Source organism: Coturnix japonica, chromosome 1 (genome assembly GCF_001577835.2).
Source record: "Coturnix japonica isolate 7356 chromosome 1, Coturnix japonica 2.1, whole genome shotgun sequence".
NCBI classification, from domain to species: Eukaryota; Metazoa; Chordata; class Aves; order Galliformes; family Phasianidae; genus Coturnix; species Coturnix japonica.
The window spans coordinates 61,727,845-61,747,547 of NC_029516.1; the positions used below are offsets into that span (position 1 = coordinate 61,727,845).

General features: G+C 42.2%; 3 protein-coding genes across 8 annotated transcripts in view; 2 read left to right on the top strand and 1 right to left on the bottom strand.

Moving 5' to 3' along the window:
* LRMP (lymphoid restricted membrane protein) overlaps positions 1-1,628 on the top strand; it is a 38,015-nt gene extending 36,387 nt beyond the window's left edge. For all 4 annotated transcript variants that reach the window (XM_015869114.2, XM_032446160.1, XM_032446157.1 and 1 more), the window contains one exon: positions 974-1,628. In XM_015869114.2, the coding sequence (XP_015724600.1) occupies positions 974-1,217 (244 nt within the window). In that variant the 3' untranslated portion in view covers positions 1,218-1,628. The remainder of the gene's footprint in view (positions 1-973) is intronic.
* CASC1 (cancer susceptibility 1) lies at positions 1,478-17,055 on the bottom strand. Of its 3 annotated transcripts, XM_015869140.2 has the most exons (16): positions 17,017-17,055; positions 16,854-16,874; positions 15,117-15,189; positions 14,332-14,423; positions 13,852-13,953; positions 13,267-13,404; positions 9,939-10,085; positions 9,461-9,564; positions 8,556-8,829; positions 6,779-6,887; positions 5,444-5,631; positions 4,884-5,028; positions 4,028-4,242; positions 3,181-3,348; positions 2,870-2,983; positions 1,488-1,912 (listed from the first exon to the last, which is right to left on the bottom strand). In XM_015869140.2, the coding sequence occupies exons 1-16, from the start codon at positions 17,017-17,019 to the stop codon at positions 1,637-1,639; spliced, it is 2,169 nt and encodes a 722-aa protein (XP_015724626.1). In that variant the 5' UTR covers positions 17,020-17,055; the 3' UTR covers positions 1,488-1,636. The 3 variants fall into 3 exon arrangements, with proteins under 3 accessions (XP_015724634.1, XP_015724644.1, XP_015724626.1); XM_015869148.2 differs by lacking the exon at positions 3,181-3,348 and having other exon boundaries at positions 1,478-1,912; positions 17,017-17,034; XM_015869158.2 differs by lacking the exons at positions 14,332-14,423; positions 17,017-17,055 and having other exon boundaries at positions 1,478-1,912; positions 15,117-16,953.
* An 890-nt stretch (positions 17,056-17,945) lies between these two features.
* Positions 17,946-18,432, top strand: ETFRF1 (electron transfer flavoprotein regulatory factor 1). The gene is made up of 2 exons (XM_032446213.1): positions 17,946-18,041; positions 18,146-18,432. Exons 1-2 carry the CDS (start codon positions 17,997-17,999, stop codon positions 18,359-18,361), a joined length of 261 nt encoding a protein of 86 aa, XP_032302104.1. The 5' UTR covers positions 17,946-17,996; the 3' UTR covers positions 18,362-18,432.
* Positions 18,433-19,703: the final 1,271 nt, after the last annotated feature.

The following is a 19,703-nucleotide window of genomic DNA, read 5'->3' on the forward strand; positions in this document are numbered from 1 at the left end:
TTACTACTCTGTGACTGTATTTATAGCTGAGCTCTAAGCTACTGAGGCATGTGACATCTACTCTCATCTGAAAAGCACAAAAAAAGCCACCAATTTTTGTTTTTTTATTGAGGCCTGTGTAGTACTTAGCAGCAGTTTTGGTACAAGCTGAGAGACAAGCAGTTATCACCACCAAGTCTAGATTATTGCAGCTAATTTCTCTGGGTCTCACAGGTTAAAGAGGGCTATCATTAAGAAGAATCCTCTCAAGGCCCCTAAATTTAAACTCCTACCCTACAGGAAAGGAATCGCATGCTCTCTACAGGGAAAAACTGCATGAATATCCTAAAATAAAACTATGCTTTGAGTATTCCTGGCCAAGAGCGAGTCAATTACATGCTGTCATGTAAAACTGAAAGGATAGCAAGAACAAATATGTATGCACTTGTAATGCTGGATAGAGGATAGAGGTTCTCATTTTTATGAGAGCATTGAGACATGGCCAGCAGGTGAGGAAAGACTGCTCCCTAATTTTATGGGAGGCACCAAAGCCCTAGAAAACAGTGAAACATGTGGCCAGTGCATTCAGGGTTTTCTACAAGCAAGATGAGTTCTTCACAATCTGCAGGGCAGCATTTGTGAGTCCTCCTCAGATGTAGTGTGGAATGGAGCAGGTGGCTGCTGAAACTGGGCTTATGGGCCAAATGTATCACCCAAATACTGTATCAAAAACTTATTGATCTGCAAAATGTCAGCTAGCACTGTACAAAGCTCCCAATGCAACAGACTCCTTGTCTGTCACCTGTGATAGTTAATGATTTGATGTGCTCATTCAAATCTTGGATTACTGTCTTGGTGAGTTGTGTTATTTTTTGAGTTGCGGGTGTTTTTGGTTGGTGTTTCATTTTTGTTTTTTAAGGGTGAGAGTAGAGAGAAGAGTTCCAAGTTCTGAAAAAGAATGAACAGAAACTTTGCGACTTACTGTATTCTGCAGGTGCAATTTAGTGTCATCGTGGGCATCCCATTTCAAGACTTCCTTTTCCAACGCTAACAAAACTCTCTGGGTTTCCGTGTCCATCCTGGTACTGCTTGCTGCGTTTACAAGCTTCCTCACTGGGCTGTCTCTTCAGCGACCAGCAGATGCAGCACCTGTGGGAACGGGGGACTCCTGGACTTCACTACAGCAGCTGTTGTGGCCATATACAGGACTTCAACACAATGGACCACCCCCAGTATAACTAAGGTTTGGACCTGTGTAAAGTTACACTTCTGAGTTCTAGTTGACAGTATGAGAAGCTACACTGAGATATATATTTAAAGTCATGGTTTGGGTTGCGGGTGTTTTGAGGGTTTTTTGTGTTCTCATTCTGCCAAAAGTTAACTTTTCGAATATCTGGGGAGGGGAGGGGGGGGGGTGTCTTAGTTCTATTCAGGTTTAGAATAAAGCAGGTAGTGATTTTGAACATGGCTTGCGATAAATATGACTAAATGGTCCAGCCACAAGAGAATACGTAATTTATTTTAATACAGATGTGATAGTTACATTTTAGTCATTAAAGCTGTTCCAATAGTTTGACTAGAAAAAGACTGAAGACTTGAAATGTGACTTTATTGAAAGTTTTTTGATAATAAAGTTTTAAATGAAAGCATGAAGTATTTAAGAGTACATTAAAACTCTCGTATCGAGGAGCAGCTGATAGACAACATCAACAAACTGAAAGTGAGCTGTATTCACTTTATCAATTGCTTCTTTGCTGGCAAAATCTTTCAGCATGTGGTAGAGTGTGGAGTGAAATTCAGTATCTTCTTCTAGTTCCTCTGAAAAAGCTTCACTCTCTTCAGTGATCTTGAGCTTCTGTGCTCTCCGACCATTAAACATGTAAACAGACCAGTCTTCATCTTTGACAGAATCTGCATTAAGATGCTCACTTACCTGGTGTAGGAAAGAAATGGGCTGTAAGACAAAGCTGACAGAGGACTAATTCTAGTATGTGTTTGAGTTTACTGTGGAAAGTCAGTGTTTCTTTGGACACTTAATGTGACATCAGGTCTTACCTAAATGTCTTGTAAAATAACATCAATACCAACTTATTCCATCATTTACCTCTGTAAACTGCAAGTATTGGTCACTGCCTTTCTTGCTGTTCTGACTCATACATAAAGAACAGCTAGCTGTAATGGGCATCATGTATTTCAGTTCTGCTTAGATTAAGTAGTGGGCTTAAAGGCATGTGATGTTCATACAAATATTAATTCAAAGGTGGGAGAGCTTCTCAGCATTTCAATGGCATGTTCAGTACCTACAGCCAGAAGTGGAGGTATTTCTCTGTCTGGGAGAAGTTTTGACCATGTGCCATTCAAGTGAGGAAAGAAATCAAGTTGCATGTTCCCTTCTTTACAGTACAGAATGGATGAGAACACCCATGAAGCTAAGTGGCAGCTTCCAGATGATAACTGGATGATAATTCAGAGGACCTTCCTATAGGTTACTTTAAGAAAAATCAGCATCTACCTGTGTCTCCTAGCCTCAGCTAAAGCCCCAGTAGTTAATCTATATCAGCTATACATCTTAGCACATTAGCAAGTGCCTTTGTTACTGAGAACTGTACCACTATAGCTCTCAGGCTTGTTCCTCACAAATGTAAGAGTTGTAAAGGAGAAGCTGGCTCTGAAGTTCTACTGAACACAGATGTGCTCTTATTTCTCTGTTTTGTTTTTGTTTTTTACCCTAAATAGCCAACCTGAAATCTTAGAACTGATGTCCTATGTATGTAGATAAGGTCAGAGCTTGAAGATTGTTTGAGACAGAAACAGTTTTCATCACCTGTGCTTTTGTGTGGTGTGTTTCTATACTGGTTTGTCCCTGGAAATTTGGTCTAAAGCTACAAACCTTGAACACTACTTGATCTTGACCTGATTCCAGATTCCACTTGCTCCTGCCAAAAGCAAAAGCGGATGCAACCAGGGCTATTTGTTGATATGCCTTAAATTCTGTTAAGGGAGCCTGTAATGCAAAAGTACAGTTAGAAGTTATGCTTCGTTTTCTGCTTCATAAAGGTAAGAAAAAGCTTTCTTTAAGCAGACACTTGGCTAAGCTGCCACTCACAGCTCTGCCTGCTGACTCGATGCAACTTGCTACAAGAAAATGCCTACATGAAGAAGAGGTGGAAGGAAAAGGCAAAACCCCTTCCTTGCACGCACCTTTTGGTTCACACCGGCGTATTTGTATGAATACTCTTCTGGGAAAATATTCAGACCATACTTCTTCAAAATTCTTTTTAAGGTGACTGGGCACATCCATTTTCCTACCAAATGGGGGAGCACCTTCTTCTCTTTCACCACTATTGCAGCCAGCTTACACTGATTACCCTGTTGCATAAACCAATGAAAGCATCTTACTGGTGGGGAAAAAAGGTTGATGCCTGAAGCAGAAAAATACTATTTACTGTCTCCTGGCTATTCTGGATACTGCCTACATTAGGTACCACCCTGATCTTTAGATCTTAATTTGAGATCTTGAAGTAAGCCCTTCTGCTGCACATTTTCAGGTATTACACTGGTTTACTGCCCTATACTTACAATCACACTGACTTCTCAGTAACAGATATAATTTGAACTAGTTTATATTCAGCAGGAATATGGATAATTGTGCATGATTTGAACCCTTGGAATGAATGAGGAGCATAAAATGCAGGTTGTCTGAAATGTTTCTCTTGGTACAGTTTGGAGGGGGAGAAACAATTTTTCAGTGCTGGTGGAGCAGTTTTGACTTCAGCAAATAGTATCAATATCAGAGATGTTTACTGGAATGTCACACAGAAGATGCTTTCTTCTGACCAGTTCCAAGTCACCTGTAATTTTGGTTGCATTAACACTTGGTGGAAACAAGGAAGATCCCTTATTTTCAACAGAGAAGGACTGAAATTCAAGTTCTTATAGAAGCACGTATAGTTCTTAATAAGGGACAGCATGACAATTCTGTATTTACTTTAAAAAAAAAAAAAAAAGCCTACAAGTCTTTTAATATTAAATAACTAAATTATGGTACCTTAATTTGTATCTTAACCTCTGCAAAGACTGTAGTAATGACAAATACTGCTTCATCTGTACTGGTGGGTTGCAATTCCCATGCCTGGTATGGCATATTGATGTGATTGTCCTGGAGAAATGCTACTGTATAAAAGGCATCCATCTCAAAAGTGATGTTTCCCTCCTGTGTTTGATATGATATGTTGCTGATGCCATCCGTTCTCCACTGTTGGCCTTTACAAAAGAAAAGCAAAAAGAAAAAGAAATACACATAAAGCTCCTTAGATTCAGAATTAATTCTCTTTACTTTGTGCCTAATAGTTTAGGGCAAAAACTTCCGTTAGTTTAAGTACAAGATTGGACTAATCCTGACATTAAAGCTCCTCCTTAAACTCAAAAGAACAACATGTACTGATGTAACTATTGCTTTTGATACAGTAACGGCAATTCGCAACCTTATTTTCAACAGTAAAATCAGCCCTCAAACTACCTTAATAGTTTCTACCTACTTTTGTGAAGTCAGATTTTAATAACTGAGTATCACATTTGTTCTTGACTTCAACATTTTGAAGTAACATGGCTGTATAGTAGGGATTAGTTTGTCTCAAAGCGGAATTCTTATGACTTCATCCTAGCAAGACTTGATTTGTGCTGTAGAAGTGTTCTGCTACCCCATTAAATACTGCAGGATTGTTTTTTCTATTAATATCAAAAACCTCAAGCAGTCCTTGACTACACACAATGCAGGTGCATAACGAAGATCTTTATTTGTTTAGCTCTCAACTGGTTCTTACATTCAGATCGTTTTCTAGAATATTCAAACTCGGATAGAAATTCTGTTAGCCAAACAAAATGAATTTATTTTATGTTAGTACCTGCAGGATCCCATCGGGCGATCAGAGGCTCCTTCAAGTAGAACACGTTGCCAGGTGGTCTGAGTGTTATCTGTATTGGTGGATGTGTGGTACCTTCAGGCTCTTCTGGGGGATACGGGTATGTCTCCAAGCCATCATCGAGTAACTTTGACAAAATGTTTTATCAGGAAGTGAAATAGCCTGAATTGACTGATCACAAACATCTTGTGCAGTCTGAAAGAGATTTGCTAAATATTCTTCCCATCTTTCCTTACATTCACTTTTTCATATGTGAAAATTGTGCTTTTCTTGTACTTCCCAGGAGCACTTTCCAGCACAATGATATAAGTCACCTGTGTTAGCTGTGCTGGTGAGCAGGGATCAAGTGCACATCTTACTGGATGCACATTTGTTTACTTCACCTGCTGGACAAATCTAATTGAAAACATGATTTGTCAACTTTGGACCTTCAGTTAATTGTTCAAGACCTCAACTTGTGTATAAGCTGTGTGCGTGCCTTGGTGCCTGGCTGAAGATGGCAGGGAAGAAGGCTGCATGAGATGCAGCGTTTCCTCACTTACCTCCACCGCACTCCAGCTGTTGATTTGCTGGACCTGAGGTGGAAGTTGCAGCCCATCGATGTGAAACACACCACCCACAGGGGCAAATTGTTGCATATCAACAGGGCTTTCTTTAGTGCTTTCTTTAGTGCTTTCATCAGTTATCTCCTCTTCTTCACTGGTCTTTTCCTGCATCTCTGGACTTTGACCTACATAATAACCAAGTAAAGTGAGTTATTGTGGTGCTTAAACTAAGCCATTGAAATTTCATGCTTCTATCATTCTTTTGCATTTGCACAAGAAATCATGAGCTCGAAGTGCTTCCGCTTCTGTGGCATTTTGGCTCCACCTACTGGTGTGCCACTTATCAATTAACAGCTGATCGAAACAGAAAGACCTGGACTATGGAAAGCAGTTCTTATGTTTTAGTTCTGAACACTCTGAGGATTAATCTCTACTCACACTTTGTAGTCAACTCAAACTGCTTCACACAGTAATGCAGTTGCAGTGATAGAAACCATCTGCATCACTAATCACAGAATAATTTCACAGGTGTCCAAGACAGTAAATTCTGGCTGAGTTTGGTAAGATTGTATTGGCGAGATAAGAAATAAATAAGGGAAATAAAGATATCGTGCAACTACAGGCTGCGTGCTTGAAGGTGAAAGGAAGGTAGTATTTCAGGGGGAAAAAAAGCGCATAAGTGAAACAAAATTGTTAGAGAAAGTAATTAATGATATTTTTCTATGTAAAACAGATGTATAAATTCAAGTTTTTCCTCAATTAACTAAAAACTAAATTAGATGGCATTTTGATACCATGGACAAAGATGCCCAGAAAAATGTATTAAAAAAAATAAATCACAAGCCATTGTACCAGATCTTGCAGAAGAAGAATGTTACCATGCAACATACAATAATGTTTAAATGTCTTTTAAACAAAGCTATTAATTTAGCTTGGAAAAAATTAAATTCTTAATGCTGACTAACTAAGTTAAATCCAGGTAGTAACCTGCAAAGTTCTTGCTGTTTTCACTGTTGCCCACTCCTATTTTCCCCCTCTCCAAACTTGGCTGCCTGCTGTCATTGGAGTTGTGGTAACTTAGTAGAGCCCTTCAGGCTCCTCCCAAAAGAGGCTGTGTGGGTTTGCCTATTTGCCATTTGCCTATTTGTCCAGTTTTCTCTCTGTCTTTAGCAATCATTAACAGGAATGTCAACAAGTCTCCTGTTAGCAAGACAGCAGTATAGTTTATAAACTTTGTTCTATTCCAGTGGAGATCTGTATCACCATCCTTCCATACTGTCAACAAGACATTAAGCAATGACATAGTCTTGCAAATAAGAACTAACACAATACCTTCTGGTGGTACATCCAAGATTTCTGATTCCTTCTCTGTTTTTTCCTCTTTTGTCACCTCATTTATATTGGCTGTGACATTTGTATCTTCTCTAACTGAAGCGGCACTCTATGTTAAAAGCAAAAGGTTTTTAATTAGATGGAGGTGCACAATTTAAAAGAGAGTATCACTTCATGTCAAGCAGTGGCCCAAGGAGGAAGAGTACAGCTCTGCTCCTGCAGCAGTATTTGCTCTGATCTTGCTACAGGGTCAAGGTTTTAGGAGAAATCCTTTCCTCCCTACCTGGAGAAAATAATTTTTTATTTTAGATAAATAAATAAATAATTAAACCCCTCAATTTTAGAATTTAAGGTGTAAATAGAGTTAAACATCATAAAACAGTTGTTGCAGTTGCAAACTTCACCTCCAGCATTTAGTCAAGCATCCAATCTTTTTATTCATAGTGTGTGCACTCAAAACTTATATTTATGCTGACTTTACAGCTAAAGAGTGTCACAAAGAAAACTGAACCCAATGTTCAATCCCAAGCTGCAGTGAGAACTCTTGCCAGAACCTCGGCTTCCAGTCTCAGTCTGTGCCTTGCCTGTGATATTTCCTCCCTTTCTCATACTGTTTTCTATTTTCAAAACATCACCTTAGATTGCCAGCCAAATTTCCAATCCAGACTGATTTCATCCCTGCATAGCTGACTCTTCTGGAAGTACAGCAATGAGGAAATAACAGTTCAGCACAGACAGCATGCATGTGGAGGCACAGGCACTTCTTGGGTGCCACCGTGTGCCTGCCTGGGAGCAGGAAAAGCATGTACCTACTGGGCTGGGAGGGGACCCACATAAACATGGGAGAGCTGAAGTCTGAGCCAGACAGGAGGAATGACTGCAGTGGCTGAGAGAAGTAGAGGCTTCAGAGAGAACGTGATGATGCACAGAAAAGAGAGAAAGAGTGTAAGACCTGGAAAAAAAAGTAGAAGCAATGAAATTGTCAATAGGACTGAAAAACATGGGTGAAAACTGCCAATGGACAAAACTTGTCACACAGAAAACAAGAAAAATGGGATTTCAGGCACTGGTCAAGTCACTTATCTGGAGGTCACAGATGATCCCAAAAGAGGAAAACCCAAACCCAATAACAAAAGGGGAAAAAAGAAAAACAAAAAAAAAAACCCCGCAATGCCAAAAGCCATTGCACTTCATTGAGGACTGAAAAAAAAACCAAAAAGATTATCCAGCTGCCAGAAACAGATTTTGATGGCCCTCTAGTGGCAAAAGCATCAACATACAGGAACTGAGCAGGTCAACTGCACAACCAAGCCCCAGTGAGCTCTGAATCCTGTTCTGCATTCTTTTGATTTTCCTAACATTACATTCTTGCAGTTATTTTATGGGGCTGCCAGTTTATGGGCTGCAGAATATATTCATCTTTGTATGCACCACGGGCTGCAGCAAATGCCTTATGACAGTGCCTGACAATCATCACTGCTTGATCCTGCTCTGAAGATGCTGACCAGAGGCCAACTCATGCACACCAACAGACAACAACTGCTATGTCCTGTCAAAACTTCCCCTTCTACCATTTTTAGGACAGTCTTTGGTCATTTACTTTTCCATCCCCTCAGAAGATTCATGGCACAGCATTAATACAAGTTGACTTTACCCTTAAAAGTTTAAGGAAGTTGTTCTCTTAGGTATAGGGCACGTTCAGAAGGAATCACACAGCAGCTGGGTCTCCAGTGGGAACAGTGCTGTAGAATATCCTTTCACGTGCTAGTTTACCTACATTTCTCTCTTCAGGAGGTATTTCTTTTTCTGCAGTCACGTTGGGCTCCTCTCTGGCTTCCTTTTCTCCTGGTTCTCCTACACTGTCTTGTGAATGCTGAGTTGTCTCTTCGCTATCCAAGTCTTCCAATCTTGTCACTCTTGGACACCGCAGCCAAAGCGGAGATACGTGGTCGTAGTGGGTGTGAAATATGCGAACAGCAACGCTGCTCACAGCCAGTGACTTTGGAAGATCAAATCCATGATGGGTGTCACCAAAGACATGATTCTTGAATCTGTACATAAGTTAAAGAAGAATAAGTTCCTTAGCAAGATTAGCAGCACTCGTTTTTACATTTTCTCATAACTGTTCTTGTTGATATTCTACACTAAAAGTAAGTCACCTATATTCTCTATTGCCACATGGCACAGTGTAAGAAATGGGTGTCACACTGCACCTCCTGTCCTGTACTGACAGCTGTCTGTATGCTCCTCCAGAAAACCTGTAAAGGCATTAAGGGAATCAGGAGTTGCCAAAAAGTAATGGTCCCAATAGGGAAGACAACATGGCAAAATCAGACAGCAGCTGTTCTACACAGGACATTGCAGTTAGAACAGATTCATTCAATGGGCAAAGTCCCGTATGGTGAAATCACTGCTGTCCGCGTTACTTCAGAATCAGCATCTTCCATATGAAATCCAAAGACATACAGACAGTTCTGATCAGCAGCAGCACTACCCACCCACCAATCCTAGTGACAGCACAGGAGTCAGGCTGAGAGCCTGGGACAGCTTAGGAAGCTGGAAGGCGGTAGAATAAATCCTATTCAACACGAAAACCACCACAAGAAACTGGTTCTTGGAGTTCTTGGCTTGGTTAGACAAAGCCTGGTCTCAAAGTAAATAAAGAATTTCAGCATGCTGTACCTTATTTTCTTCTTCAGATTGCCCCAAATACAGAAAGTAACATTTTTATCCTTTATGACCACCTGCATATTTCCGGTGTCAAAATCTTCGTACAGAATAGCAGACTACAAAGAAGAAAGCAGATGAAATCATATTCTCTTCTTATATTACTTGGATTTACATAAATCTACACTGAAGTAAATTCATAAAGGGACACAGGAGCAAAAATGACAGCAGACAAAGCTTGGGAGGCTCTTGCTTCCCACTTCTCCCTAAGATCACAGTAATGATGGAATATCAAATGCCTTAATGGTAGCAATTTCCAATGTAAAGCTAAAGATTTTCAGAAGATTTGAAATCTGGTATCTGTTCTATACATGGTTGGTGTCACAATATAAGAAAAACAAAACACCAAGAACAACCGTCACAGCAAAAGACTTGAAGCAAAATTTCCACGCATTGCATGTGTTACAACTTGGAAGCAGTAAATCTTACTTACTTTAAGCAGGCGGTCTGTTGCTTCGTTGTACTTCTGATGAAGAAGGCTCTCCAAATCCAGAATCGTTTCCTGGTACTGAGCTGTTTCTTTTTCTGTTACCTCACTTGGTGGTGCGTCCAGCAAAAGAAACTGCAACTTCTCAATGAACTAGGAGACATCATATGTGAGAAAAGTCTCTCTGTTTTGCCACCAATCCTACCATACTGGGTGTTTCATCATAAAAACTGAGGCAGACTTGCTTCCTTTGCATCTGGACATATCTTAGTTGCAAAGATAATTTACCATATGTATAGAGATTGTACTAAACCAGCATAGACAGGCAACCATGCAAAATGCTGGAAACTCCGAGTCAAGTCTGCCTTCCTTCATTCCTCCAGCCCAATTCCTTCATTCCTCAACATGGAGACTGTGAAATTCTAGCTTATAAAGCAGACCACGTGTTGAACCGGTTTGTCCTATCTTCAAAGATGCTTATTAGCCAAAAATTAGTTTCAATGAAAAGCTTACAGACCTCTTTTTGAAACATATTTTCTGCATCAATAATCCCAGCTATGAAATCTAGGAAATATATAATACTGAGACGTACAGCAATTATGCTTCAATTAACAGAACAACCTTTAGTGTGAAGTTTGGGACTCCGTGGTAACATTGTTGCCTTCCAATAAACGCCAATACCTGAACTTTTAAATGAGTGCGTAAGACTAAAAAATTCCTATTGGGTGAAGTTTTAAAGACACTGATCTATCACAGCATGAAAAGGCATTGCACTTAATAAGGTACTACCTAGTAAAACTAAATTTCAAAACTCTTGATGGAATTTTTATTATTATTCACTTCCCATCCACAAATTACATCTGTTCACATTAACAGTTGCTACACATTGAGAGGAATAACTTGCTTCACTTTACCTATACGACCTATTTCTTGCTCAACAGCTGTCACAGAGAAATACTAATTCTAATTGGAAATATTAACTAATCTGTTCTGCTTAATGGCAATCATCGGGAGCTGCTGCCAGCTGTGAATGACACGGTAAGCAGATGATACGTGCGTATTTTAACTGATGCTGTGAAACACTTCAAAAAACACACCCAAAACACTGTCTGGTACCTAATATAGGTATAGGTACCTATATTCAGAAAGAGAAGAAAAGCTGGTGAATTTAGGGCTCCTCATGGCAAAGCTCATAATTTCAGAGCAGATGAATGGTAACAATAAAACAACCAGGGTTATTACCATCTTAAAACTACCTTCAGAAAGAAATGACAGTGGATCAAGTAGATGACAACATTTGTAGAACTGCTATTTCAAGCTGACCAGTGGTGATTAAGGAAAACTTTATAATGCCTCTGTATTTGGAAGACCTTTTCATTACCATTAGAATTACAATGTGAAAATGTATATAATGAAGAGGCAGAGGGTGTTAAATAAAAACTGACCCTCACAGAAATGAAGCAATCATCACAAAGAGACAGAAAGGCTGACCACAGTGGGCTGTGAACATTCTGTGGTCTATGAAACACCACCAAACAGAACTGAACAGCATGTTTTAATGGTGCCTGAAAACTGAGGTGCATGATGGACCATGAAAAATATTGAATTTTAACAGTAACATATTGATCCAAAAGCCAAGTGGCTCATTGCCTATGCCAGTCTCAGTTCAATCAGACAACAGCCAAAAGTCACACACTGCAGCTAGATGTGAAATTCAGTCAGTGGCTCCTGTCTTTTTAGGCTGCTGTCCCAAGTGCCATCTTCTTTTCCTCCAAGCCTTACCATCTCTGCTTCCTGCCCTCCCTCCCCTGGCCACTGCTGCTCCACAGCCTCCCACAGCCACAGAAGCTTCTCTTTCTCTTCACCCAGCTCCACACCCAGAGATACGGAGCACTGCCTCTCCTCTCCCTATTCACTTAATTCCTGCAGTGCTGCTGTTGCACAGAGCTGAGAAGCAGTGCATCATCCATCTGCAGCCTCCTCCAATAGCAGTGCTCCTGTTGTCTCTGCACACCTCACCTGAATGGGGGAGCAGCACCATTTGTCTGGCAGGGAAGAGAAACACTGTGCAAAGCAAAGGGGAGCTATCACTACAAAGGTATCTTACATACCACTCTTCCCTTCCCTGTGCTTTCCCAGATCTGCAACACTGAGAAAAACAATCAGATTATATTTCATGCCTCCCTTCCACATCTGCCAGCCTGTTTTCTCTCTGAACCTGAAGCACTGCAGTGCTACCATTCACTGAAGGTGTAGCAAAACAGCAGGTTTATAACTAGTATTGTCACTGTCTTTAGATTTCACCTTTCACTCAGTCCATATCAGTTAGGAACTGCTGACCTACAGCATCTCACAGCACTGAGTGTTTAGAATTTTTCTCCAGAACCAAGTATAGAGTGGGAAAGAAGTGCTCAAATTGTGTTGGGAGTCCCCAGCACAAGAAGGACATGGAGCTGTTGGAGCACATCCAGAGGAGGGCAACAAAGATGATCAAGCGGGGCTCTTCAGCATAGAGAATAGAAAGCTGCAAGGACACCTGATAGCAGCCTTCCAGGGCCTGAAGGGGGCCTACAGGGAAGCTGGAGAGGGACTTTCTATAAGGGCATGTAGTGATAGGATAAGCAGAAATGGCTTTAAACTGTAAGGGTAGATTTAGACTAGAGATTAGGAAGAAATTCTTTACTGTGAGGGTGGTGAGACACTGGAACAGGTTGCCCAGTGAGGTTCTGAATGCCCCTAGAAGCACCCAAGACCAGGCTGGCTGAGGCTCTGAGCAACCTGGTCTAGAGGGAGGTGTCAAGGAGGTTGGAAGGTTGGAAGCAGACGATCTTAAAGGTCGCTTCCAACACAAACCATTCTATGACTCTATGAAATGTTTTGCACCATGAGAAGATAGCCATGCTTTTAACACTCTGTGTCATCACCTTGACTTCCACTGGGGGCAAAATGAAAATGCCTGTATTTCATATATATATATTATATATAATATCATATAATACTCTACTGATCTTACAGTGTAGGGTAAGGATACTTTTACAGGACATGTAGGAGCTGTAACTCTTCAGTGTTGGATGGGAAACACAGAGGAGCAAGGAAGAAGTACATCAGAGGAAAGATACAGCAGCAGAAGTGAAGGAATGTTAGTGATCATGCTGTGCATTCTGCTTGGATTGCAGTGTAAGAGAGAATTTTATGGCATTCACAGAACCATAGAATCATTTGGGAAAAAAAAAAAAAAGGGAGGGAGGGGAGGGGGAAAGGGTATAGATGAGCAGTATTAAGGATATGTTTAGTGATCTTAAACTGAAGAATACCACTTACATTTAACACTTACATTTAGCACCTGTTCTCCCTTCTCCATCACAAACTGAATGTCCTCATTTTGTTCTTCACGCCATAAGCTCATGAAAGTATTTATTTCCTGCAGTACAGTTGGGTCAGGACTTTCATCACAAGCAATATAACGCTCCCACTGAAGAAAAAGTACAAAAGAAAAGTAGATACGGGCAGGTGGTGCAAATGACTTTCACAGTTATGAGAAGAAGGATTCTGAAAGACAATGGTAGTGACACATTCACACCTGTGTCTAAACAGGAGTGTAATGCTATGTGTACTACCTTCATCACTATGTCAGAAAGAAATGTCTTACTTTTACATTAATGTGTTAAGATACTTCTGCTCCACTAACAACTGCTGGCCCTAATAACCCATACAGCCTTCCCACTGCCACGTTTCTTTTCCATGTACAACAAGGTACAAAAAGAAGAGCGAGCAGGGAAAATTCCTACCTTGAGATGCAGTCATCGCACATACCTGAATTCAAGCAATGGAAGTATCCCTAGGTCCAATAACACAGGCGTAGCCTAAAGCCTCTGTGCTGTCTGAACTCTATGACAGCGGGCAGATCTTGAAAGCTTACCTTTTCATAAGCTCTATCTTCTGTTTTCTTCCTCTGTGCACACATAAACTTCTCTAGCATTGAATTAAGTTCAGCTAGTTCATCTTCCCTTCGTTCTCGATCCTGATAAAATATTTGTACGTCAAGCAGAGGAATTAAACTTTATTTTTCCTTCTAACAAGCACTTTCTACCAAAGAACATGATCTGGAATGTCTGAGTGAGCTACCATCAGCTATGAGCTATCACGAGCTATCATGAGGTTGCAGTAGTTAGCAATGTGTTGTTGTCATCACGCTATTGCTGAGCTGTATGACAAACACGTCATGTTAGCCATGATGATGGGATGATGGTGACGCTAGGAAATTTCCTTGCTTCCCAGCACCAATGACGTAAGGAAATTCCTTTTCGTTCTCACACTGAATTGCTCATGTTTTACAGACCTTGTCACAAGCTTAGAAACAGAACTAGCATTTTGCAGTCACTATTGCCTATGAACTAACAATTGCCTCGAGCTTCGCCATGCGCTCCCGTAAAAGCTTCTCCTTTTTACGTCTATCTGCTTCTTCTTGTTCAGCTTGCAGTCGGGCTTCCTCTGAAGTTTGGGAAATACATGAAAAGCACAATTACGTTTTGCTTAATAGAACTAGACACATTATTTTCTTATTAACTGTAATGAGGAAACATGTATAATAAGAAGCAACGTATCTGATATTACCCAGAATCTTCCAAATGAGATTAGATGAACTCATTTGAATCACAGTACTAAAACCCACTACTACAGCACTACCCCAATCAGCCCATGACAAAGAAAGTGCAGAAAGGAATCAACAGGCTGCCTTTTTCCCCTCAGAAACAACAGGTGATCCCTCTTCCCTTCCCTATGGCTTGAGTAGGCCCAGGATCTTAATCCACTGCCTGTTGTGAAACCACCCAAGTGGTTCAGCCCTCAGCTACTCTTCTCCTTTCCTACATCCTTTGATGGAAACTCCATCTTACAGATATTTATTCAATGAAATAGATGAGTTTTTAGGCGTGCCTCAATGGCTGCCAGTTCTCCTTCGGATGAGTGATTCTGATCACAGCTTTAACTGCCAGAGGGATAGCAGTGAGATGTGGGAGGCAGTAAGAGGTAACACAGAACTTGATCCACACAAAAGAAGAGAAATGCACCTTCAGAAGTAGCGTTAATATCAGTGCACTACAGCTCGGCATCTTACTTTTATTCTGTTTAATTAAAAGAAATGATTTGTGTCATCACATTCCTTGTAAATGAAGCACACGGTACCTTCCTCTTTCAGCCTCCTTTCCTCCTCTTCTTTCTGTAATCTCAGTTTCTCAGCTTTTTTTCCACCGGACTTCTTAATGTTTGCAATAAATTAAAAGAAACCAAACGTCAGTATTATTTTAATTCATCTGGGGAGCCTCTGAACCTCTATAATTCTGCCCATCTAATGTGAAACCTGAATAAAGATTTTAGACTTCCCACACAGTCACTGAAACCTCCAGAATTTCAATGCACACCCAAATCCATTTTTCTTCCCATTTTCACGGTGCAACGCATGCTCCTGTAGCTGTTACACATAGGTTGCCCTGAAAGCATTGCCTCCCATTTATTTCCATGGAAACTACAACATATACAAAGACCACAGTAACATTGTTTGATAGAGCAAATTCTCAGCTACAAAACACTTCTTCAACAGAGACACCACTATTAGCTATGCAGTTTCAGCAGCAAGGAACAAGAGCCTGCATGCTGTGCATGCTGTGGTGACCCCAGTTTCACAGCTGCTGTGATGGCATTGCTGCTAGGGAAACATTGCCCAGAGAATCCATCTTTTGTCGGCCTGATCACATGAAGTCAGAAGGAACCAAGTCCAGACTATGTGATGGGTATGTTAGAACAGTCCAGCCAAGATAGGCAGTGTACTCCATAGCCTTCCAACTGCTATGGCACCGGCACTATCACATTGCAGAAGAAAGGTTGTCTTCTTCTCTGGCCTGACTCTGGAAGTTCAAGCGTAGTAGTTCATTGACACAGTGCTCAGACAATGGTTTGTCCACATTCCAGGAGATCCAGAAGGATCACTTTGTTCCTATCCCAAAAGACAGTGCATATCTCTTTACCTGCCAAGGGCTGCATCTTGATCTTTTTCTTCAATGGGCAATTCACATTCACTTCATCAGCTGTAATTTTGACTCTGGCTTATAGTGGTGACACAACATATCACCACCAGTAATGATGTGATCCTGGAAACTGTGATCTTTGGCCTTGTATTAGTTCTGTATGTCCTGACCAACTTGCATACAATGTTCTGTTACTGTGTGAGCATTTGTGGGACCCACCTGGCACAAACTTTGCAATATTCCAACACTGCCACCATTGTTTTCTGCACACTTGAAGCAGGTATTTCGCTCTGTACACAGTTCCTTGGTCATATACTCTGTCAGTTGGTGCAGATGAGCTGACTGCGATGCTTTGTTTAGTGGTGTGCCAGCTGTGTACGGCCATCCCGAATGAGGCTCGTCATTCACATCATAGCTGCCACTAGTGAAACGCACACACACTGCCTCTCTGTGCTCACATCCACTGCTGCTCTCCATAAACATTCACCGAGTGCTGCTGAGCGTCAGTGGGGGCCATTTGTTCCGCATGGACAAATTCAGTGCCATCCCTTTGCTTCATCTGCACTTCCCTGTCAGATGCCCTTTTGTCAGGCTGTCCCTCTGCTGCCATCTGCCTCACAGCAACAAAATGTAATGGGATATTGGCAGGAAGGTTTAACTTTTTGCTGCCACACCACCAACATCTGCCTGATGTCATGGGCCAACATAATAAAACAGGAGGCACTACTTTCAAAGCAGCCCTCATATAATTCAATGTTGGGTTTCCTGAATAAAGAAAGCTAGTTTTTAACCTGGAAACTGAAGAATATGTGGATGTGGCAAGAAAGTAGATGTTACAACTACAAGTGCGATTTTTTAGTACTTCGTGGTGCACTGGATGGGTAACGCTGCCACCTACCTGCTTTTGCTTTTTTGGACCCTAGAAGTTTGGGGATAAAAACAAGGCACAGTCAGAGAACGGGGCACAGAGCACAAAAACCATCCTAAAAGCCTCCCCATTCCTCCCCCTTCACTAATTAACCCAACTCCCCCCAGCCCCAACCCACCCCACCCGCCCTCACCATGGCGACGACCCGCGAGCTTCCAGGCGAAGGAAGGGCGGTGAGTCGCTTGACGGCCGCGTTGTAAAGCAGCGCGCTTTACGGCAGAGCGCGGAGCGGGTGAGCTGCGACCTTGTTTATGGCCCGCTCTGCTTTTTGTGGGGCCGGGGGCGGCAGGAGGGGACGGGGGGGAGTGATGTACCCAGACCGACCGCACCAACACACGGGCAGCGAGATGGTGGATGCCCCTCATTTATAAGAATAGAAAGCAGCGCGCTTAATCGCTAACGCTTCTTTATTGAGCTGTTGTTACTAACGACAGCTGAGGGGGAAGATAGGGGTAGATAGGGGCAGATAGATGGGGCAGATAGATAGGGGCTGATAGGGGCAGATAGATGGGGCAGATAGACGGGGCATATAGATGGGGGCAGATTATAGGGGCAGATAGATGGGGGCTGATAGGGGCAGATTATAGGGGCAGATAGGAGCAGATAGATGGGGGCTGATAGGGGCCGATAGATGGGGCTGATAGGGGCAGATTATAGGGGTAGATAGGGGCTGATAGATAGGGGCTGATAGGGGCAGATAGATGGAGCAGATAGATGGGGCAGATAGGGGCAGATTATAGGAGTAGATTATAGGGGCAGATTATAGGGGTAGATTATAGGGGCAGATAGATAAGGGCTGATAGGAGCAGATTATAGGGGCAGGTAGATGGGGCAGGTAGATAGGGGCAGATTATAGGGGCAGATAGATAGGGGCTGATAGGGGCAGATTATAGGGGCAGATAGATGGGGGCTGATAGGGGCAGATTATAGGGGCAGATAGATGGGGGCTGATAGGGGCAGAGCTCAGGTGAGTCTGGCGAGGAGCTGCAGTGTATGTGTGTGAGGGCAGCTGGGCTGTGCTGGGTTCCACTAGAGACTAACGTGGCGCTGGTTGTCCCGCAGGTAAATGAAGCCTTGGCACGCACAAGAGCTTAGAGCTGCGTGACATGTACGATGGCTCGTTCTTTAAGAGGTGAAGTACTGAACCTTTATAAAAATGTAAGTGCCTGAAGTGCCGCGAGCACTTCCCTTAATAGACAAAGCCCGTGTATTTTTGAAGCCTAGCTAAAGGGAAAATGTCTTTCTTTCTTTTCCCCTTCAAGCTGCTGTACCTTGGAAAGGAGTATCCCAAAGGAGCTGATTACTTTAGGAGCCGGTTGAAAGCAGCTTTTCTAAAAAACAAAGATGTGAAAGATCCTGAAAAAATAAAGGAGCTGATCGCACGGGGGGAGTTTGTTATAAAAGAGCTGGAGGCTTTGTACTTCCTCAGGAAATACAGGGCTATGAAAAAGCGCTACTACAGCGATGACAAAGAGTAACTGCTGCAACCCTCCCTGTAACGATACAAAGCCATAAACGGTCAATAAAGGAAATGAAGCATCACGAGAAATGAACGGTAAATCCTTCCACCTCGCTTAGAATACAAACTGGGACTTCATTTACCCATAAGGAGGTGTTGGGAAGATTTGGGGTCTGTGTTACTCAGGTAACAATTTGTTCTCAACTTCTTTTGGCCTCCTTGAACTATAACTGCGAGTAACTCTGCAGGCAGCAGTGGTTGTGGTTCCCTATGCATTACATCTATAGCTGCTTCTATATTGGTTTGGCTGTGCATTGCAATGCTGATTTGAGGTGCTGCGCGTCTCTTGTCAGCTAGAGGAGGAATCTGGGTTTGAAAGCCTTCCACGTTTCATGAATGTTTTTCACCACAACCAAGCACCTTCTCAAAAGGATACTAAGTTTTGAAAGATTTTTGGCTATTATCCGCATAAGGTGCAATACATCAACAGACTGACATCTCACGGTGATGCAAAGGACACCAGTGGGTCAGGAAGGGGATGGAACAGTTCAAGTGCTCAGACCCTAGAGAATATTCTTGCAGCTGCTGATTTGTGATGCTGCGTAACTGCCTTAGCGAGAGTTTAGAACTCGATCCTCTCCCCTGCAGGAGCAGATTGACCCAGGCTGTTTGCTCCATGGATAACTCTGTGAACTTTGGCTCAACGGGCAGACTTGCACCTTAACTATTCCTCTCTACATGTTCTGATTTGCTGGTTCAGTTTTTCTCACATAGAATTAAATAACACTGGAGACAGAACAGAAAAAGTCTTTGAGATGTAGGTAAGTAATCACTGCAACAGAACTGTTGGCAACAGCTGCAGTGTTGAGATGTGTAGGTTCCAGAAAAGTTCTTGGCTTCCAGAAAAAGGCTAATAAGAGACTTGAGATACGTGCTTCAGTTTGTAGTACTGCACTGATCCACGAAAGCCCTTCCCTATCAATTGGATTAACTCCCCTACAGTTGCAGTGAAACCTACCCTGCAGAAATACCTTCACCTACCAAATGTAACACCCTGACCAAGAACTGGTGCAGAGCGCAGAGTGCAGAGCCAGCATGGCCCACCAGAGGGCTCAGCGTTACCATGCGCTTTGCTGTGCCTGTGCCGCTTACTGCAGGCAATGAGAAATCAGCTGCGAACAACTGCAAAATGCGTGTGAGCTTCATGGAATCATAGGATCATAGAATCGTTCAGGTTGAAAAAGACCTCCAAGATCATCGAGTCCAACCACACCCTAACCATAGTACCCCAACTCTTAACAACCTTCTGCTGAATCACGTCCCTGAGCACTGCATCCAAACGGTTTTTAAACACATCCAGG